Below are 16258 nucleotides of genomic sequence, written 5' to 3'. Positions count from 1 at the left end.
GGTGAAGAAAATGAATAAATAAATAAATACATGGGAGAAAATACATTCAAACAATAAATGAGAAAGTCATAAACTCATGACAGACAGTTACAGTAACATAGGACAGGTAATCTAGGCAGAGTTAACAGTTAACTTTATTGGTTTAATTTCTCACGTGAATTTGTGTTTAATGTATAACATGAAATGTATAATTTCTTGTGATATTCTGTGAAAATGTCTCAGTTGTTCGCGGGAGTCTCTCATTCGACCTTTCACAGTTTGCGTCGTGTCAGGACTTATGTAAGAGTTGGGTTCCTCGAGGTGAGCGAGAGGTAAACAAGGGGCCGGACTCTGACCTGTGATAAGGCCTGCATGCATGGAGTCAGTGCACGGCTGATGTGGGAGCTGGATGTCACATGAGCAACTTACAAATTAGGATATGCAAGCAAACAGATCCTCGAAACACTTAAGACAACCAGTCATTATATATCTTGTGTTTTACTGAGACTATAAATAAAGACTGACTCTAACTTTTCCATCGAGTTGAGAGAGAGCAGGAATCAAGAGGGACAGCGAGCAGAGTGCTGAGCTCCTGGAGACGCCTTTTGTTTTAAAGCAACACTGTGGAGCTTTTGCTGAGGAGCAGTGGACACAAGTTGTGATTAATTGATTATGTTGCGCTAGCAATCACTTAATCAGAGGTCAGACTGCGTCGTCCGACCCACGGAACAGAAACAGAAATATTCCGAATGATCCCAGAAAAGAAAAGCTGTAGCTGTAACTAACACAGTTCTTGTTGAATATAGATACAGGGGTACTGGGGCAGAGATCTTGACATCTGCATACGTAGTGAACAAACCTACTTTGGTCTCTTGCCAGATTACTATGATCCCCTGGGTTCACTGACCTTTCACTAAAGTCTTTCTCCAGGAGCAGAAGGAACAGATTGTATCGTCATGAAATCGAAGAGACAAGTTATTAAAAAGTCAACACTGCAATCATTTGTTTTCCTGTGTCCAGAAGAACAACGGTCTCACCGTCTGCTGACCCCTAACCCCAAGTGCTCTGATGGTTTGAATCCCGTCTCACCTCGTGTTCTGTCATTTTTATTGCCACTCTAATGTTGCTCCACACTCCTCCAATAAACATTGTCCAACGTTTCCATTCTGACGAACCCAAAAACTCTCTTCTTAAACATTACACAAATGCAAAATCTGCCATTACAGCACACAAGTAAATCACACTGTAAATCACACTGTAAATCACACTGTCACACTGAGGACTCCGTAGTTCCACTGGTGAACTTCTATCCTCCTAAGAATTGAATTGCTCACAACTACCATAGGAGAATTTACAGTTTCTACATTAAGAGCAAATAATCAGATATAACATCATCTCTCTGAGGAGCCCCTCTGAAATCTAGATTTTACATTTAAGTTTTAATTGCTCACATTAATGGTGCTGATCATATTCATTCACTATTTAACTGCATCTGATTTTTCATTTCCACGCCCTCCACCTCCTCCTCACATACAGGGAACAGCACAAAGTTTATGGGCTGGAGGGGTGAGGCTCAAGCCCACACACGGAGTCAGATCCAGGTCGTCCTCTGAAACTCCAGGAGCTGGAGTGAAACGGAAGTGTTGCAGGAAGGTGACGAAGAAGATGAAGAGCTCCATCCTGGCCAGACTCTCTCCGAGACAAACCCTGCGACCTGTTGAGAGGGACGGCGAAGTAAAGTATCATCTGCAAATAAGTGAACATCGAAAGGAAAAGGCAACTGCTCACGAACCTGCAGAAAAAGGCATGAAGGCGTCTCGCTTGACAAACTTTCCCTCTTTGTTCAGGAAGTGGGCGGGATGGAAGGAGTGAGGTTTCTCCCACTCGTCCTCATCGTACAGGACAGATGTCAACAGAGGATACACTGTGGTCCCCTGTGGACAACATTACATTTCAACTAGACATTATTCTTTTCGAACAACGTAAAATGGTTCCCTCTCTCCGGAATGCAATAAAGGTATGGACAACATTAGATTTAATCTAAGTTTTCCAAGTGAGGTGGATCCCCCACACTAGTTGTTATATTGAGTCTGACCTTCTTAATGAAGTGACCCTGGAAGGTGACGTCCTGGCTCGTCTTGTGAGGCAGAGACATCGGGGCGATGTTGGCCAGTCTCTGTGTCTCATGGATGACGGCATCAGTGAAGGGCAGGTTCTTCCTGTCTTCAACCTGCACCTGACGACTTCCGATCTCCCTGCGCAGCTCCTCCTGGACCTGGTCTGAGAAACAGGGGAAACTTATTCTCTTTGGGTTCATCTTGGTACAACAAAGCTTCTATGTAAGAGAGCTGTGCACATGTGTTGCTCCTCACCCTGTATTTTTGGATACTTGGTCATAAGCAGGAGTGCCCATCTCAGTGTAGTTGCAGTTGTATCAGTCCCGGCAGCAAACAGATTGAGAACTGTCATCATGAGGTTTTTATCGTGGTAGTGACTGTTGGTGTTCTCAGATTTCTGCACAGAGAGAACAAAGGAAATCTTGATATACAATGAATGTGATATGCTCGGGCGGCCCAGCTCTACTGAACTCAGACCTCGATTGAATCAAATATCAAAGGCAGGTGTTAATTGGAAATGATTCACAATCATTGAGCAGCTATGATAGGAAAGTGCTTCCCAACCTCCAGATGTTCCTTTTGAACCAGAAAGGCGTCTACAAATCCTCTGCACATCTGTGGACTGAGAGTCTCTTTCAGACGTCTGAACAGCTTCATGTTCTGTTCCTTATTGTCTTCAATCATTTTCTTGAAAGCCTTCGGGTTACTGAGGAATTTACCAATCCATGGGAACAGGTTGTATAACTGTAAAAAACACATATACGTGAACACACATTTATATATATATATATATATATATATATATTTAAATTAACAATTGAATGTCATTCGGATTCTGTTCTGTTAGATGCAAGAGTTTTATTATGTGTATTTAAATCAAAGCACTGTAAGTATAAGATAGAAACACATATAAAGTGATACCTGTACTGATGGAGAGGCCACGAGTTGAAATTGTTTGTTTATTCGATAAACCAAAGACGTAAACTCTGAATCGTCATATTCAAATCTGTTTCCATAGACCATGGAGCAGATGATATTAGAGACTGCACAGCTCAAGGGTTGGGTCGTATCAAAGGCTTCTCCTGCAACAAGAAAAACAAGATTTGATTTCTTTAACGCCTGAAATGTTGATTATATATGTGTTTGAAAACACTGACCTTTGAACTTGTTGAACACTTCAGTGAGGTACTGGCATTCCTCAATAATTTTTTCCTCACACACTTTTTTACCCATCCCATAATCTCTTAGGTTTGTCAAGGTAAAGCGCCTCATTTCTTTCCACGCATCCCCATTGGACCATACGACCCCTAAAAGGGAACAATTCAATAAAATACATTAAAAAAGTGATAAATTATTGATAAATCCTCCGACCAGAAAACATGTACTTCTGCAGAACACCTGTAAGCACAGTCAGCAGATGGTGAGATGCTGAAATCTCAATCAGGAGAATTTGTCTCTTGCGAAGACTCAACCTGTAAAACTAGCTGCGAGTAGCATCATCATCACTACCATCTGACACCAGACGCCTTGCCAAAGAGAAGCAGTGCCAATCACTGCATTAGCGAGGTCAGTGATCAATAATTAACTAAAGCTCTCAATGGATATAGTAAACATTTGTTAAAATTATTTTGCGAAAGAATTAAAAATAAAATAAAAATAAATATTTTCTTACCATGTCCGCCACTGGTTTCTTGCATAATTAACATTGAGTCTCTTTCTCCAAACTCTTCAGCACAGTTAACGAGCGCCTCCTTCACCGTCTTGTATCCGGCCAGAACCACAACTTTCTTGGGTCCCAAATAAATGGTGAACACTGATCCATATTTCTTGGACAACTAAGAACAGCAGCATATATGGTAAGTAGGCTATTTACACACACAAAGAACTTACACACAGTCCCAAGAGAAATTTGATATTGTGAAAGAACAGATTTTCACTGTCAGGATACACTTCACAAAAAGGAAACTACTCAGTTAATCTCTTTACCATCATTAATGAGTGGTAGGTTCTCTTGAGGTCCAGCTGCAGCAGGTTTCCAAGCAGGGGAAGTGGTCTGGGTCCTGGAGGCTCTTTCCTGTGTTCCTGGGAGCTGAAGCTGGAGGAGGACACAAGGTAGACCAGTACCAGAACCAGTAGAGCCCCCAACAGGGAGACAGAACTGGAAGTCTGGAGAAATAAATCTAATATCCCCATGATTTAAACGCTGTTAGAGTTCTGAAACTAAATAGGTTGCTTTTCAGTGTTCTGTGGATTAATGGCGAGAATGGGCACAGCCCCAGAGGAGGAGGGACAGAGTGTGGACAAAGGACGGGGAGACTGTGGCAAAGTTTTTCTCAGGTCAAACTTGTTTAACATTTGACTTTAAGACAGTGAGTCTTTAAAGACACAAATCATATACAACCACACAAAGCCCTTTGCTCCAGTGATAAAGCATCGGCATGATAACTGATTGAATAGGAGCATGATCAGGCCTCTTGGTTAACACTCACATGAAGTCTTTATAAGTTGAAGGGGAGTGCCCAAATGTGGCATCTATATTAGGCGAGGCAAAGTTGTTTGTATAATGCGTTATCATGCACAGAGGTCATTGAATGTGCTCTACAGAAATGAGAGGAGAATAAAAAACACATTACAAAGCTGTCAAGCTCCTTTTTAAATGTTGAACATCCTGTTAATGCACTGAGATGTTCTCTTTGCTAAGTTGTTCTTTTCCCACACTCACATAAACATGAATAAACGTTGGGGTTTTGTCAGATTTGAAGAGGTTCCTCCCATTGAGTGCTTACAGTGCATAATAATAATAATATAATAAAACTGTAAGTTTAGATGTGTTATGAATCCTTTCAGATCTATTCAGCAGGTTCATGTCCACGACAGGAGAAGAGCATCATCCAAAATCCTGGATTCATTTCAATAGATTTATTTGGTCGTCTTCAAGCCCTGATGGCTGTGCAGTGATCGCTTGGTCTAAGACAGAGAAAGTGCTGCACTGTATGAATGTGTGTGTGAATGGTTGTGATGAACTAGTTGCTCTTCAGTGTTGTCCTCTATTCTTTAATACACATGGACATTTGACTACATTTCCCAAGATGTAGTGAATCTCCATTTCTTGTAATGGACGTTATTAGCTAGTGTGAGGCAGGATCATTTTGTGTTAGAGTTTTGAATGTCTTTGTTGTGTTGGGGTTATTTTCAATATGTTGGGACCTAGTATATGTTAACAATAGTTGGGCCTACATTTGAAGCCAAAACCTGACCACATGTTTCCTTTGTTCTGAAGACAAAAGAGAGGTTCCAGAACTCAGTCTCCCAGGGTCCTTCATCTTCACACCTGTGTTAAACCTGCCCCTGGACTCAACTTTCTGTGTGCCCCATGACCCATGAGGTCACCAGGCCAATAAAAGCCCAGTTTCCCCTCTTTTCTTTCTCTTTTCTCTGGGAGGAGAGGTGTAGCTCTCCTGCTCACCCAGCCAGGGAGACTTCCTCCCTACCCCAGCTCTTCCAACCTTCAAGCAGGCCTGCCTGAAGCAGACTGCTAAAACCTTCCAAAAGGCAGCGACGCGAGAGCCTGCCTAAAGACTTCAGCACGAACAGCCTCGACACGACGTCTTGCCAGCAGAACCACAACAACATGAGCCACAAACCAGCAAGACCATTTCACTGGAATTCAAACAGCACATCAACCTTTTTCCCCTTTTCATGAACTGGTAACACAACTGGGCTCAATACTTAAAGGGCCCATATTGTGTCAAATTCATTTTCTGGGCTTTTACTATCTGTAATGACTTGAAGGGGGTCAGTAGGGACCCTCAAAGTATGAAAACTGTCACTCCACAGACTTTTTCACTCAGTCCATTCTAAGAAATATGTTATTGAAACGTCTCATTTTGTACTTCCTCACCCTTATGATGTCATCATAGAATCGAACTCTTCCCTCAGCCCCACCCAGCGGGTACCAGTCCAGCCTCCGAACCCACCACTCTTCCATGTTGCTGAGCTAGCAGCTTGTTAGCTACCACAGGCTAACCACAACAACAACACTGAAGAAACACTGCAGCGTGGAGGGATGCAAGGAAGAGAATGTGTCCGTGCACATTCCTCCTAAGAACGTTACTGTTCGAGACCAGCGGTTACGCTTTATTTCTTCTGACGTGCCGTGTCGCTATGTTCAGCAACATGTCTGCTTGGTGTATTGACACTCCGTAGTGTAACTCGGGACGTTACTCCTACATTGGCCGACTGTCCTGCTAACACTTGAACAAACATGAGGACGGTGTAACTTACAGTTAAGAAACATCCTGTTGTAACCTACTGTAAATATGTGGCTGTTCTTCTATAGCTGTATCCAAACATAATGTGACTTTCAGCTGTGTTTACCAGAGAAATCGTCAATGCGCCAGAATCCCGTCTCACCTCGTGTTCTGTCATTTTTATTGCCACTCTAATGTTCCTCCACACTCCTCCAATAAACATTGTCCGACGTGTTGGGACATGGTTTTTGTGAAACCAAAGTTCGGGCCTCCATGTGCAGTCAAAAGCCTGAAGCCGCATGTCCTTTGTTCTGGAGAAAACCAGAGCAAAGGAACTCAGTCTCCCACGGGGCCTCAACGTCACACAGAGGTGTGAAAACCCACCAGAGACACAAGGGTCAACTCCTATTGGTCACTCTGGGCCCCATGACCTGTGAGGTCACCGGGCCAATATAAGGCCTGTTCCCCCTCTCTTCTATCTCTTTTCTACAATCCCTCCGAGGGGAGAAGGCTGTCCAGCCTCTTTCCATTCACCTCTTCGAGAGGAGCACACCGCTCCTTCCACGAATCCTCTCAGAGGAGAAGGGCGACGGTCCAGCTCACTCTTTCAACTCAAATCAACTGCATGGAGGAGAGTTGCAGCTTCCAGCTCATCTCACCAAGGAAACCTCCTCGCAATCCAAGCTCTACCAACCTCTAAGCCGCGACGCAATGTCCTGCAGGAGAACTTCAAACAGCAACTGAGCTGCACAGCCCAACAGAACCACAAAGGCAGGAGCCACACAACCAGCAAGACGATTTCACAGAACTGCGAACTGCACAGCAACCTCTTTTCCCCTTTCCACAGACAGGTAACACAACTGGGCTTAATAATCATACTAGGCTAAGCAAGACTGTTTATTCGATTCCTTGTGATGTTTATAAGTTTGATTTGTGTTGCTGTAATATTGTGGTTACAAGTTATTTGAAAGTTAATGTTAGTTATGCTCTTCAGTCTTTCCTTGCATGCATCTAGTAACTTTCTCTAATTTGGCACACACACAGACACACGCATATCGCAGCACCTAATTATCTCTGACCCCCGCCACATGTCGTAAAACATTCCAAAGGGGGGAGGGTGTTATCTCTTTGGCCAGCCGCCATTTTGGAAACTCGCTGACTCACACAGACACACACACATGCTTACTCACATACCTATCTTTGTTTAGTAAGTACACCGTTAGTAATTTGTTTTTATAGAATGCCGAAAGGCACACCATTTTATGGTATCACGTTTAATGCATTATTGCACAACATAAGTTTCCATACACAAGTAAATCACACTGTAAATCACATTGTAAATCACACTGTCACACTGAGGACTCCGTAGTTCCACTGGTGAACTTCTATCCTCCTAAGAATTGAATTGCTCACAACTACCATAGGAGAATTTACAGTTTCTACATTAAGAGCAAATAATCAGATATAACATCATCTCTCTGAGGAGCCCCTCTGAAATCTAGATTTTACATTTAAGTTTTAATTGCTCACATTAATGGTGCTGATCATATTCATTCACTATTTAACTGCATCTGATTTTTCATTTCCACGCCCTCCACCTCCTCCTCACATACAGGGAACAGCACAAAGTTTATGGGCTGGAGGGGTGAGGCTCAAGCCCACACACGGAGTCAGATCCAGGTCGTCCTCTGAAACTCCAGGAGCTGGAGTGAAACGGAAGTGTTGCAGGAAGGTGACGAAGAAGATGAAGAGCTCCATCCTGGCCAGACTCTCTCCGAGACAAACCCTGCGACCTGTTGAGAGGGACGGCGAAGTAAAGTATCATCTGCAAATAAGTGAACATCGAAAGGAAAAGGCAACTGCTCACGAACCTGCAGAAAAAGGCATGAAGGCGTCTCGCTTGACAAACTTTCCCTCTTTGTTCAGGAAGTGGGCGGGATGGAAGGAGTGAGGTTTCTCCCACTCGTCCTCATCGTACAGGACAGATGTCAACAGAGGATACACTGTGGTCCCCTGTGGACAACATTACATTTCAAATAGACATTGTTCTTTTCGAACAACGTAAAATGGTTCCCTCTCTCCTGAATGCAATAAAGGTATGGACAACATTAGATTTAATCTAAGTTTTCCAAGTGAGGTGGATCCCCCACACTAGTTGTTATATGGAGTCTGACCTTCTTAATGAAGTGACCCTGGAAGGTGACGTCCTGGCTCGTCTTGTGAGGCAGAGACATCGGGGCGATGTTGGCCAGTCTCTGCGTCTCATGGATGACGGCATCAGTGAAGGGCAGGTTCTTCCTGTCTTCAACCTGCACCTGACGACTTCCGATCTCCCTGCGCAGCTCCTCCTGGACCTGGTCTGAGAAACAGGGGAAACTTATTCTCTTTGGGTTCATCTTGGTACAACAAAGCTTCTATGTAAGAGAGCTGTGCACATGTGTTGCTCCTCACCCTGTATTGTTGGATACTTGGTCATAAGCAGGAGTGCCCATCTCAGTGTAGTTGCAGTTGTATCAGTCCCGGCAGCAAACAGATTGAGAACTGTCATCATGAGGTTTTTATCGTGGTAGTGACTGTTGGTGTTCTCAGATTTCTGCACAGAGAGAACAAAGGAAATCTTGATATACAATGAATGTGATATGCTCGGGCGGCCCAGCTCTACTGAACTCAGACCTCGATTGAATCAAATATCAAAGGCAGGTGTTAATTGGAAATGATTCACAATCATTGAGCAGCTATGATAGGAAAGTGCTTCCCAACCTCCAGATGTTCCTTTTGAACCAGAAAGGCGTCTACAAATCCTCTGCACATCTGTGGACTGAGAGTCTCTTTCAGACGTCTGAACAGCTTCATGTTCTGTTCCTTATTGTCTTCAATCATTTTCTTGAAATCCTTCGGGTTACTGAGGAATTTACCAATCCATGGGAACAGGTTGTATAACTGTAAAAACATATACGTGAACACACATTTATATATATATATATATATTTAAATTAACAATTGAATGTCATTCGGATTCTGTTCTGTTAGATGCAAGAGTTTTATTATGTGTATTTAAATCAAAGCACTGTAAGTATAAGATAGAAACACATATAAAGTGATACCTGTACTGATGGAGAGGCCAAGAGTTGAAATTGTTTGTTTGTTCGATAAACCAAAGACGTAAACTCTGAATCGTCATATTCAAATCTGTTTCCATAGACCATGGAGCAGATGATATTAGAGACTGCACAGCTCAAGGGTTGGGTCGTATCAAAGGCTTCTCCTGCAACAAGAAAAACAAGATTAGATTTCTTTAACGCCTGAAATGTTGATTATATATGTGTTTGAAAACACTGACCTTTGAACTTGTTGAACACTTCAGTGAGGTACTGGCATTCCTCAATAATTTTTTCCTCACACACTTTTTTACCCATCCCATAATCTCTTAGGTTTGTCAAGGTAAAGCGCCTCATTTCTTTCCACGCATCCCCATTGGACCATACGACCCCTAAAAGGGAACAATTCAATAAAATACATTAAAAAAGTGATAAATTATTGATAAAGCCTCCGACCAGAAAACATGTACTTCTGCAGAACACCTGTAAGCACAGTCAGCAGATGGTGAGATGCTGAAATCTCAATCAGGAGAATTTGTCTCTTGCGAAGACTCAACCTGTAAAACTAGCTGCGAGTAGCATCATCATCACTACCATCTGACACCAGGCGCCTTGCCAAAGAGAAGCAGTGCCAATCACTGCATTAGCGAGGTCAGTGATCAATAATTAACTAAAGCTCTCAATGGATATAGTAAACATTTGTTAAAATTATTTTGCGAAAGAATTAAAAATAAAATAAAAATAAATATTTTCTTACCATGTCCGCCACTGGTTTCTTGCATAATTAACATTGAGTCTCTCCTCCAAACTCTTCAGCACAGTTAACGAGCGCCTCCTTCACCGTCTTGTATCCGGCCAGAACCACAACTTTCTTGGGTCCCAAATAAATGGGAACACTGATCCATATTTCTTGGACAACTAAGAACAGCAGCATATATGGTAAGTAGGCTATTTACACACACAAAGAACTTACACACAGTCCCAAGAGAAATTTGATATTGTGAAAGAACCGATTTTCACTGTCAGGATACACTTCACAAAAAGGAAACTACTCAGTTAATCTCTTTACCATCATTAATGAGTGGTAGGTTCTCTTGAGGTCCAGCTGCAGCAGGTTTCCAAGCAGGGGAAGTGGTCTGGGTCCTGGAGGCTCTTTCCTGTGTTCCTGGGAGCTGAAGCTGGAGGAGGACACAAGGTAGACCAGTACCAGAACCAGTAGAGCCCCCAACAGGGAGACAGAACTGGAAGTCTGGAGAAATAAATCTAATATCCCCATGATTTAAACGCTGTTAGAGTTCTGAAACTAAATAGGTTGCTTTTCAGTGTTCTGTGGATTAATGGCGAGAATGGGCACAGCCCCAGAGGAGGAGGGACAGACTGTGGACATAGGACAGGGGGGGGGGGACTGTGGCAAAGTTTTTCTCAGGTCAAACTTGTTTAACATTTAACTTTAAAACAGTGAGTCGTTAAAGCCACACAAAGCCCTTTGCTCCAGTGATAAAGCATCGGCATGATAACTGATTGAATAGGAGCATGATCAGGCCTCTTGGTTAACACTCACATGAAGTCTTTATAAGTTGAAGGGGAGTGCCCAAATGTGGCATCTATATTAGGTGAGGCAAAGTTGTTTGTATAATGCGTTATCATGCACAGAGGTCATTGAATGTGCAAGTTGTTCTTTTCCCACACGCACATAAACATGAATAAACGTTGGCGTTTTGTCAGATTTGAAGAGGTTCCTCCCATTGAGTGCTTACAGTGCATAATAATAATAATATAATAAAACTGTAAGTTTAGATGTGTTATGAATCCTTTCAGATCTATTCAGCAGGTTCATGTCCACGACAGGAGAAGAGCATCATCCAAAATCCTGGATTCATTTCAATAGATTTATTTGGTCGTCTTCAAGCCCTGATGGCTGTGCAGTGATCGCTTGGTCTAAGACAGAGAAAGTGCTGCACTGTATGAATGTGTGTGTGAATGGTTGTGATGAACTAGTTGCTCTTCAGTGTTGTCCTCTATTCTTTAATACACATGGACATTTGACTACATTTCCCAAGATGTAGTGAGTCTCCACTTACTATAATGGATGTTATTAGCTAGTGTGAGGCAGGATCATTTTGTGTTGGAGTTTAAAATGTCTTTGTTGTGTTGTGGTTATTTTCAACATATTCCTTACACTTTGCATGTTACTTATTTCTTGCTGATGTCTTTTTGACTCTTGCTGCTGTAATACTTCAAACTTCCCCATTGTGGGACTAATAAAGGACTTCTTATCTTATCTTATCCTGTCTTGTCTTGTCTTGTCTTGTCTTGTCTTGTCTTGTCTTATCTTATCTTATAACCTCCTTGGCTGTTGCTGCTGTTATTCAGTGTCAACACATCATGACGTCACCTGTTGGTTTATAAACTGCCATTTTGAAGCCTCCAGTTTCAAGTTATGTCCATCTTTGTTTTTTTCTGCTGGTCATTGCACAGAATACAGATTTTAGACACTTGTCCATTGACTTCACTGACCCTGAGTCTATGTCCATTTTTATACAGTCTATGTATAAGCACATTAAAAGCATCATATATCTCTTTAAGTTTCTAGCTACTCAGACCTCGGGTCCAGACTGTCTGTGTTTGTTTCTTTGAAAACTTCTTTTCAATGTTCCCCTGGATTTAAGGTGATTTAAGGATTTAAGGTGATTTAAGGATTTAAGGACTTAAGGTCTGTGTATTTAACAGCAAATGAACTTTCATTTTGAAATGATAACCATTGTATCATTGTAAGGAAACGTGTGCAAATGCTTCCTAACAAAGTTCCCCTTGAACACAATAAACTCCAGAGCTCCTCATGATTTCTCCACAGGTCAGGGGACAGGTCCACATAATAAACAAAAACCAAACCATGACATCTTCATGACTTATCACTTACATTTTATTTTACAAGATAAAATACTATTGTGAAAGTGCTGAAAGCAGCAGAGTGACAAAGTACGTAGTAAAGCCTTGCGCAGATTGAAAATCTCTTCTCCTGAATATAAGTTCATCACGCAGCATTGTGGAGCCAGGATTCACATACAGGCAACAGCACACAGTTCATGGGGGGAGGGGTTGAGGGTTAATCCCACTCGAGGCGTCAGATCCAGGTCGTCCTCTGAAACTCCAGGAGCTGGAGTGAAACGGAAGTGCTGCAGGAGGGTGACGAAGAAGATGAAGAGCTCCATCCTGGCCAGACTCTCTCCGAGACAAACCCTGCGACCTGTTGAGAGGGACGGCGAAGTAAAGTATCATCTGCAAATAAGTGAACATCGAAAGGAAAAGGCAACTGCTCACGAACCTGCAGAAAAAGGCATGAAGGCGTCTCGCTTGACGAACTTTCCCTCTTTGTTCAGGAAGTGGGCGGGATGGAAGGAGTGAGGTTTCTCCCACTCGTCCTCATCGTACAGGACAGATGTCAACAGAGGATACACTGTGGTCCCCTGTGGACAATAACTATTACTGCATGTTCATTTCTTTTCACATTTTGTATTTTTTATATGAACATGGGTATGAAGGACTCGTGGGACCTCTTCAGTGAAGCAGAAATTAGATAAATAAAGAAATGGAAACACATTAAAGTATTCAGAGTAGGTTCGGTGGGGCAGATAATGTAGATTTGTGTTGTGTTTGTGAAAAGTAACCAGTAAAAATATCAGTATTGTAATAGTTTCCTCTGTTGAGCTAAACCTTGTATAACAGTACTTAAAGATATTTAGATATAATTCTGTAAAACACTGCTCATTATTTAATTTTACTTTTACCGTAGGTTATGTTTCCCCCCCCCCCATCCTTCGTTTGTTGGTTGGTTTGTTTTTTTGTTTATTTTAACCAAGGTTCCACAAACGTTCTCTGACTGCCCTTCTGGTGGATTATATATCTGAGTTTTCCAAGTCAGGTGGATCCCCCACACTAGTTGTTATATTGAGTCTGACCTTCTTAATGAAGTGACCCTGGAAGGTGACGTCCTGGCTCGTCTTGTGAGGCAGAGACATCGGGACGATGTTGGCCAGTCTCTGCGTCTCATGGATGACGGCGTCGAGGAAAGGCAGGTTCTTCCTGTCTTCAACCTGCACCTGACGACTTCCGATCTCCCTGCTCAGCTCCTCCTGGACCTGGTCTGATGGAAGGGTTTTGTTTTTATGAAGATGATATTCTAGTGTTGGTGGAGCTGCAGATGTCTTCAGCTCCTTACCTTGTATTTTTGGATACTTGGCCATCAGCATGAGTCCCCATCTCAGTGTTGTTGCTGTTGTGTCTGTTCCAGCAGCAAAGAGATTATTAACCGTGTTCAGAAGGTTTTTATCGTGAAAGTGATTGTTGGAAATCCCAGATTCCTGAATGGAGACATGACCCAGAGCAATGAATGATAAATACACATCATGAAGAAATCACAATGCATAGTTCTCTGTATCCTGTAGGACTATCGACAAAAACTAAAGCTCATATAGATGGAAAAACCCTTCATGATCCTTCTGCCAGCCCATAATGACCGTATGAAATGTAAAAGTCACTTCGGTTGTGTAGGTTCCTGCACAAAATGGATGAAACCAAAAGTATCAATAAGCGAAAAAGGCAGACATAAGAAAACCTTTGGTTTAAAAAGGATTAAAGGGATTAAATGTAATATAATATTTTCAGCCGTGTAACAAACTACAAACTGTCTCGAGAGACGACTCTTCCCTGCAGCCCACTGTGGGTTCTTCTACCCACTTGGAAGGGAAGGTTAAACAAGGGGTATTCAATTGGCTGTAATATACAACTTCCCCACTAGATGTCACTAGATCACTGAACCTTTAAACCAGGTTTCTCTTAAACCACATTCAGTTTACACAGAAGAGCTAAAGCAGGCTCGTGTTCTACAATAAGTAAATGTGTAGAGCTGCTAATAGATGACGTATTAACTGGAGCAAGAGTTTTTAGTGGAAAATGTTGCTGGGCTGCAAATGCAGCGCTGTCAGGATGCAGCTGCGACGACCTTGTGATGACTTTAGTTCGTAATGATTCACGTATTCAGAGAACTTCTCATCGACAGAAGTGTTTATTTATTGTCCCTGTTAATTTTAATTTGAATAAATAAAATGAAATTAAACATTAGCCATGACTAAAGTAGCAACTTTTAAAATATAATATATTTGAATTAAGCGTTTGCAAACCTTCAGGTTTTGCTTTCGGACCAGAAATGCGTCCACGAAGCCTCTGCACATCTGTGGATTGAGGGTCTTCTTCAGATGTGTGAACAGCTCTAGGTTCTGTTTCTTATTAGCTTCATAACATTTGTTGAATTGCTTCCTTTTAGAGAGAAATTTACCAAACCACGGGTACAGGTTGTAGATCTGTCAAAAAAAGAATCAAAACGTTTTTAAATTATTTTTTTTCTTCCCATTTGCAAAAGTTTTTGTATCATATGTATTAAAATGGCTGTGCTGAAAGCTGTGTAAACACAGTAAATTATACTTGTATTGATGGAGATCCCGCGAGTTGAATATTTTTGTTTGTTCGATCGACCATAGACGTAAACTCTGGGTCATCGTATTCAAACCTGCTGCCGTAGACCATGGAGCAGATAATATTAGAGACTGCATAGTTCATCGGTTGGGTCGTATCAAAAGCTTGACCTGCAAAAGAAAAAAACATTTTTGTAGGATTTTTGTTTAAAATGCTGCTCAAAATGCAGGTGGTTGAATCACATATATTTACCTTTAAATTTCTTAAACACGTCGATGAGGTAATCGCATTCCTCAATGATTTTGCTCTCACTTGCCCTCTTGCCCATTCCGAAGTCTCTCAGGTTCGTCAGAGCAAAGCGACGCATTTCTTTCCACGAATCCCCATTGGACCATAAAACCCCTGAAATAAAGTAGTAAATACTGCTGGTAAACAAAAAATGTAAAATAAAAAATGCTTTTCCTTTACTCACCGTGTCCTTCACTCGTATCGTGTGCGATTAAAATTGGGTCTCTGTCTCCAAACTCATCGGCATAGTTGACAAGCGCCTCCTTCACCGTCTTGTATCCGGCCAGAACCACCACTTTCTTGGATCCAAAGTAGACGGTGAACACTGATCCGTATTTCTTGGAAAGCTAAGAGCAGAGGAGTGATGTCATAATTTATACATGACTCACAATCCAAAAGGAAAGTGGAAGAAAGCCTCCTGCACGGAAACAACTTCCTCACCTTCAGTAATGAGTAGTAGGGTCTCTTGAGGTCCACCTGCAGCAGGTTCCCCAGCAGAGGAAGTGGTTTTGGTCCTGGAGGACCCTTGTCCTCCTGGGAGCCGAAGGTGGAAACAAGGTAGATCAGGACCAGGACCATCAGAGCCCCCAACAGGGAGACGGAGCTGCAGGACTGAAGAAAAACATTGAACATCTCCATAGTCTCACACAATGAGTTTCCTCCTCCTCTGTGGGTGCAGGTGTGTGTTGTGAGTAGGAGGGAAAGCTTTTGTAGCTGCAGGGAAACAGCCCGGCCCACAGTGACGCAAGAAAGGAAAAGTTCACACGCATTAATTAGTAAACCTGTCTCATTATATGAGATCACATTTCTCTTATCGACGGTTTAATTGGGATTCATGGTCAGTGATGTCTGTACAGAGGTTCCTGGATAAGCGACAGTAACATCTCACCCAGACTGGAACTATGAACCAGTTATTTTGACGTTTGGCTCGTTAAAAATGGTCTCATCAACATATCTAAGTGCTAAAAAACAGGTCAACTGGACTTAGTTGAGTTTCTTGAAGACACTTCACGTCTCGTCCAAGAGACTTTTCAGTCCTAGCCTCTCAGGTCAA

At 42.2% G+C, this 16258-nt stretch overlaps 2 protein-coding genes and 1 pseudogene across 2 annotated transcripts; all 3 read right to left on the bottom strand.

Annotated features, from left to right (window-relative positions):
* Positions 1-1169: 1169 nt before the first annotated feature.
* On the bottom strand, positions 1170-4340 carry LOC118099719 (cytochrome P450 2K1-like). Its single transcript, XM_035144462.2, has 9 exons — positions 4083-4340; positions 3769-3931; positions 3254-3403; positions 3018-3178; positions 2661-2840; positions 2352-2493; positions 2075-2259; positions 1772-1913; positions 1170-1693 (listed from the first exon to the last, which is right to left on the bottom strand). The coding sequence occupies exons 1-9, from the start codon at positions 4287-4289 to the stop codon at positions 1506-1508; spliced, it is 1518 nt and encodes a 505-aa protein (XP_035000353.2). The 5' UTR covers positions 4290-4340; the 3' UTR covers positions 1170-1505.
* A 3315-nt stretch (positions 4341-7655) lies between these two features.
* Positions 7656-10771, bottom strand: LOC118099720 (annotated as a pseudogene).
* A 1690-nt stretch (positions 10772-12461) lies between these two features.
* Positions 12462-15843, bottom strand: LOC118099601 (cytochrome P450 2K1-like). The gene is made up of 9 exons (XM_047338042.1): positions 15646-15843; positions 15389-15551; positions 15169-15318; positions 14926-15086; positions 14625-14804; positions 13664-13805; positions 13404-13588; positions 12770-12911; positions 12462-12691 (listed from the first exon to the last, which is right to left on the bottom strand). The coding sequence occupies exons 1-9, from the start codon at positions 15841-15843 to the stop codon at positions 12504-12506; spliced, it is 1509 nt and encodes a 502-aa protein (XP_047193998.1). The 3' UTR covers positions 12462-12503.
* Positions 15844-16258: the final 415 nt, after the last annotated feature.

Source organism: Hippoglossus stenolepis, chromosome 20 (genome assembly GCF_022539355.2).
Source record: "Hippoglossus stenolepis isolate QCI-W04-F060 chromosome 20, HSTE1.2, whole genome shotgun sequence".
Classification (NCBI taxonomy): Eukaryota; Metazoa; Chordata; class Actinopteri; order Pleuronectiformes; family Pleuronectidae; genus Hippoglossus; species Hippoglossus stenolepis.
Note: the sequence above shows the minus strand (reverse complement) of the source record. Positions and strands in the feature narration are given on the sequence as shown.